Genomic DNA, 6,000 nt, shown 5'->3' with positions numbered 1-6,000 from the left:
ATATGGACTATTGTTTGACGTCCTGGTCACTTGCTTGTCCAACAACACTTAAAACTATTGAAAACATTTATAAAAGAAGTTTAAAACTACTTGACAAAAAACCGACTTCCCACCACCACTGTCATGTGTTAAAAAAACATAAATTACTGAACTTCAATAACTTAGTGAAACTTAAAAGAGTGAGTTTAATATATAAAGTCTTACACTCCCTTGCTCCACCACCACTAAAGCAGTTCATTAGGCATAAAGAAATCTCAGACAGGACCACTCGAGCTACAATCCGAGGAGACTTGTTTATACCCCACAGACGGACAGCATTTGGGCAGAACGTCCTTTCTGTCCAGGGTGGCCATCTGTGGAACAGTCTTCCTCAACCCATTAGAGAATGCTCGACATTCAATTTGTTTAAGGCAAAGGTTAAAAACTGGTTATGGACAAATCAAGTGTGTGATCATGTATAAGTTGTATAGTTTTAATGTTTTATTTGGGAACAGAATGGTGTGTATGTGTAAGTTTGGTGATGGAGTTTTTATTATGAATGAATGATGAATTTTTATGAATTATTATGTCTATTTTTATGCTTAAGGACAACAGATGGAAATTAGCCCTTGGCTATTATCTGGTATGTTTACATTCATGTAATTTTTTTTTTTACATTTATGTTCATTAACATGCACTGTCCTAAATAAATAAATAAATAAATAAACAGAGCAGAGGATTTGAAGCATACTGCATGATGATAAGAAAAGGAAATACTTACGATCTATCTTAAGCACCGCACATCATCCATCAAACATGGTCAAGGCAATGGTATAGACACATATGTCTGCCAGTGGAACAAGGAGTTTTTATTGATGGTGTGACTTTTGATAGAAGTCACAGGATAAATTCTGAAGTGTGCAGGGCTACAACACTTGGATAATGAAAGTAAATGGGATATTCTTCAATCGCCAACTCAGTTACCTGATCGTAACCCAATAAGACATGTTTTAAGTGCTTTAATTTTCTTCAGATACTCCAGCTTCCACCCCACAATCCAGATATGCATGTTGTCTAGTGGTGACTCTAAATGTATGTTGTAGGTGTGAATGTTAGCATGAATAGTGGTTTGGTCTCTGTGTTAAGCCTTTAACAAACTGTCCAGGGTGTATGACAGCTGGGACAGGCTCCACCTCCCCTCAAAACTTTCAGTTAGATACAGACACAGCCTCTGAAAAATCCCTAAACAATTAATGAAACACTTTTGTTAGACCCCATGACTCAAAGCTGAAAAACAGCAATTGAGTTGCATTTTGATTGTTTGATTTAACACTGTGGTGGTGTTCAGAGGCAAGTTAGGAGGAAAAAAAAAATTGTACTGCTGCCCAAAAGCTTACAGAGCTTACTGTATACTCAGACTTGTGATTCTGAGATGGAGTACGGTTTATTAACTAATTTAACTTTAGAGGATACCTGCTTAAATTCTCATTCAACATGAGCAAGCAATCAACTCAAAGCTTGCTGTGGAAACCATTCACAAATATCTGGGTTCAAACACTAGTGTTTTGTCAGAGAAGTACAACGTGAACCAGCAGAACATAAAGAAATGCAATGAAAAAGATATAAGAATAGTCAGTCAACAAATAACTCAAACACACTAACAATGGGAAAGTGGATTATTCTTAGAATTAAGTTACTTAAGGTTTCTGCTTTTAATTTCTGCAAAACTGTAAATAATGAATTATAAATTAATCCCTGGCTGCAGCTCTCTTGTTGATTCTGTATTGAACACAATGGAGATATAAATTGTATGAAACAAATATTTAGAAAGAAAAAACTCACAAACCTTTTGAAAACTGACTCCTGTTAATCAACTTTTGCATTTATGTTGGAGGCAAAAATTTATATTCATGGCAAAAGGAGTGAAGTCATTTTATTTATTTTTAATATGTATCTACAACAAGGGGGACACAGGCAAAAAACGACTGACAACTTGATGAAAATTAAACAAAACAAACAAAAAAAAAAATACATTATCAATGCAGATTCCCACCTTTTTTCCAATAAGTAATATTTTTTTTCGTCTAAAGAAACTTTACAATATAAAGAAACATACGAAGGAACCTCTTATTTTACTACACAAGACATTTAGGATCTGAAACTACCCTAACATGAGATACAAAGCAACTCCCCAAGGACAGACTGCCTCATATTCAATACTGCTTTGTCATCAAGAGGAAAAATGAGGAACTGAACAGGAAAAAACAAAAACAAAAAACAAAAAAAAAAACAAAAAATCTTTACTCCCCACCCCCTCCCCCAAAAGTCCTCTCTTAACCCTCCCCACCCCTGAATGTTACAGTATTATACATCAGCACAATAGAAATACAGAAATGATCAACGTTGTGACGGCTTTACTTACAGGACAGAAAGAAGTCGGACTGCATTTTATACAACAGCATTTCAAAGTACAGGGGAGGAAAACGCCTCTTCCTGCACCGCTTCTTAGCAACAAATCTGTCCCACGTGTTATTGTTTTTCCCCATTTTTACTTTTCTCAAACATTTCTCTTGCCTCATTTTTAAATAGATTAAAAAAATTCCTTCATAGTAAAGCACGAACTCTGGTCCCTGGTGCTTTGGATTGAGAGCCAGTGTCCTTTGTACCCCTCCTTTGCGATTCAGTTGTGTCAAGAGACCACAAGTTTAATTATAAAAAATATCCCAATTTATTGGGGGGGGGGGGAAACAACCTACCTCTGTTTTTGACCATGAATTTGCAAAAACAGAGGTAGGTTGTTCGCCCCCAATAAATTTCCAATAAAAGAGGCAGAGGAAGAAGACTTATATCTCATCTGAAGCTGAGTTTTTCAGGTACATGTGTGTGACAGTGAATTAGCTCGACTACAAAAGGTTTTTCCTCCCTTGTCCCGCTGGACCGCTTGACACAACAGCGTCGATGCACAGTAAAAGCCTCACGTTTGTCTGTGATGAGGTGAAATAGCATAATAGTCTTTAGCAGCTCCAGTTTCCGTTTCTCTCGTCATTCATATTATTTCTGAGTAAAAGACAGGCCTTCTCTGAACAAATACACAGTTGCCCAAATCAGCTCGTTTCTGATCAACTGTTAAAGTCGTGATTTGAAATATCAAAACATGTCAATGATATCAAAATGCATTTTACAGTATTTACAAAAAAAAATTAAAATTAAAACATGGAGTTGTACCAAAAAAAAAAAAAAAAAAATATCAGAGGGGTGGTGTGTGACTGAGTGTCTTGTGTGTCAATGCTGGCCTATTAGAGAGGTGAGAATAGGGAAGCAAATGGAAGGGAGGCCACTCGCTACAGTCAACAGAACAATGCCATTGCTGCTTCCTAACCTGCCATTCTCCAAAATAAAGAAAAAACACCGTTGATCCGATCAGCAGATGGCCAGAAGCCATTTCACCACAAGCAACCGTAAAAAAAGAGGAAGGACAGCACATATTCGAACGAAAACACCTGCAAGCTAAAATGAGCGGTGTGTGAAAGCAAGCGCCCGCAAAGTGCAGACGGACATCACAGTGTGTGGGGGACCTCATCGGCAAATGAAAACGATCCAAGTGTTCACTACAGGTCAGCAGACAGACTAACATGTTACGTATGTACATGACAGAGTGAACAGTGGGAAGCATTAGTGGGAGCGGTGTGAGTGTGGTCAAACTGGACTCGTGATAACGTCAGCACCTTTCGGGATGGATGGAGGGGGGGTCTAATGATGGAGATAAGAAGATGCTGCTGAGTGGATCTGCATATTTACACAGTTGCTACTAGTTCTGCAGTTGAGAAAGAAATAATAATAATAAAAAAAACAGGGATAACACTTAAAAAAAAAAGGAACAATGATTCATAAGACAAATTAAAAGTACATAAATAAATAGAGCTGTGCATTTTACTGCAGGGAACCTAGGAGACTCTTCTTCGGGTGTGAGTTACTGAGCAACAAGTTAAAATTTTAGATCTTATAAAAGGAAGTTGCCAACCTTCCAAAAAACAAAACAAAAACAAAGAACCAATTAGTACCGTGAGGAATAAAATCTTACCTGCAGGGGGCAGTGTGCTCACACGGAGCCTCATGTTACACAGCAAATAATTACCGATTTGTGTGCACGTATACTGTCTTCATCATAATAAATGTGCCCTTACAAACAACAGAAAATTAGAACCTAATCTTAAAATGATCATACCAATAATCATTAATAACAATAATAAAAATAGCAATGATACAATACATACACAAAAAAGGAAAATCCTGTTCACTGATCATCACAACACCTCTGTTACAAATGTACACACAAGGAGAACAATGTGGGGGGCACGAAGGTCGGTTCTTCCCGACCCACCGATAACCCCATCAGGAACAGCAACAAATCAAAAGACGATGATTAAAAAAACAAAACAAAAAAATCCAAAGTCGTGGTTGAGACGCTTCCAGGCAGCTGCTGAGAGACCTGACACTGTGTCATTAGGGGGAGGGCTGTGTTTCAAGTCTCCTTTCTCCCCCTTTCTCTCCATTTGTCCTCCTTCCCTTGCTCATTGTCTAGACCCTGACAGGAAGCCAGGGAGGCTGGGGCCGGAGTCAGAGAGGAGGCTCTTCCTGTTGCTCTGTGACTGCTTCCTATTCACACCCGCAGCCAGCTTACATGCGCCGGGAGGGCCCGTCTTAATTAGAGTCCCAGCATGCTCAAGGGCTGTCCCAGAAGGCTGTGGCCGTAGAGTTCCCGAGTGAGAAGAGGGGAAAATTAAAAAAACAAAAACGGGGTGGTGGGTTGGGTAGTAGTGGGTCCCCGTTTGAGGAGGGGACAGAGGGTGTGTGTGGGCGGAGGAAGGGAAGTGATCCAGTCCAAGGTGAAGTAAGGATTCAGTTGAAGAAGAAAAAAAAAAATCAGGTGTAGGTTACAAAAAATAAAGAGGGGGAAAGAAATAAATGAAAATACAAAAAAAAGGAAAATAAAATCACACACTCATCGTCATGTTGGGTGAATACTGAAAAGAGAGAGAGGGAAGGGGGAGGAGGGCACAGATGAGTGGATATGTCACTGACAACATTTAAACACCAGAGGGCGCTCAAACCCCACCCTGCAAAGCTAGAGGAAGCTCAGACTATGGTTGAAGCCAAGCTTTAACTCAGGCAATCAGAACTTTCTGCTGTATGTCTAATAAGGGCTGGGAATAGTACATATATGATTTGTATGGACTGAAATGAATCCTAGCTTTCAAACAGATATTTAGGAGTTTTAATGATCATTTATCCAGCAGCTGTTTAACTCAGATGATACCCAGCCCCGCTACTGATTAGCTGAATCGAGTGATTAAGGCTTGGCTCGAGTTCTAGTCTGTGCACCCGGTGGCTCTTCAGGCCAAAGGTAAGAGAGCATTACAGTTGTTTATGCAACACAAGGCTTACAGATACTGCCACTTCTAGTCATATAGTACATTTTTAAAATGAAATAAAATGCAGGTATTTATCATATACTCAAGCGCAGCAAACATTTATGTCAATCAACTGCAATCACATCACTGATACAGAGGGAACTGTATGTGATTAGTAAGCGGCTACAATGCAAGCAGAACACAAGTTATTAATCCACTAAAATATATATATATTAGGGGTGCAACGATATTCGTATCGATATTGAACCGTTCGATACAGTGCTTTCGGTTCGGTATGCATATGTATCGAACAATACAACATTTGTAATTTATTTTACCAACTTTCCTTCTGACAATGCTGTCTGTGTTGAGCGCTCAGTGAATCTGCGTTCGACTACTCCGCCTAGGCTGCACTGTCGAGCGCAGATCCACTGAGCGCTCAACACAGACAGCATCGTCAGAAGGAAGAGCGCAGGGCACCTCCCCCACCCTCATTCAGATCTGCCGTTTGGAATTATTTTGGTTTTCATGTGACGTATGACCCTGAAGGTAAGCGAGTCATGGACTAAAGTAAAACAGTATGTTGGATGTGCCATGCAATGCTCAATTA

The 6,000-nt window shown here is 39.4% G+C and overlaps 1 protein-coding gene across 3 annotated transcripts in view; it reads right to left on the bottom strand.

The window, feature by feature from the left end:
• Positions 1-1,895: 1,895 nt before the first annotated feature.
• The window catches only part of LOC146646816 (single-stranded DNA-binding protein 3), a 44,492-nt gene continuing 40,387 nt past the window's right edge, over positions 1,896-6,000 (bottom strand). For 2 of the 3 annotated variants that reach the window (XM_085391122.1, XM_085391121.1), the window contains exon 18: positions 4,771-5,003. In XM_085391122.1, coding sequence (XP_085247248.1) covers positions 4,974-5,003 — 30 coding nt within the window. In that variant the 3' untranslated portion in view covers positions 4,771-4,973. Of the gene's footprint in view, positions 4,722-4,770; positions 5,004-6,000 lie in introns of those variants that run through there. The other variant, XM_085391123.1, reaches the window with a different exon arrangement.

The sequence above is a fragment of the Rhamphochromis longiceps genome, linkage group LG19 (genome assembly GCF_057381845.1).
Source record: "Rhamphochromis longiceps isolate RC_006_pf linkage group LG19, R_longiceps_female_GT1.1, whole genome shotgun sequence".
In the NCBI taxonomy this organism is placed as follows: domain Eukaryota; kingdom Metazoa; phylum Chordata; class Actinopteri; order Cichliformes; family Cichlidae; genus Rhamphochromis; species Rhamphochromis longiceps.
Note: the sequence above shows the minus strand (reverse complement) of the source record. Positions and strands in the feature narration are given on the sequence as shown.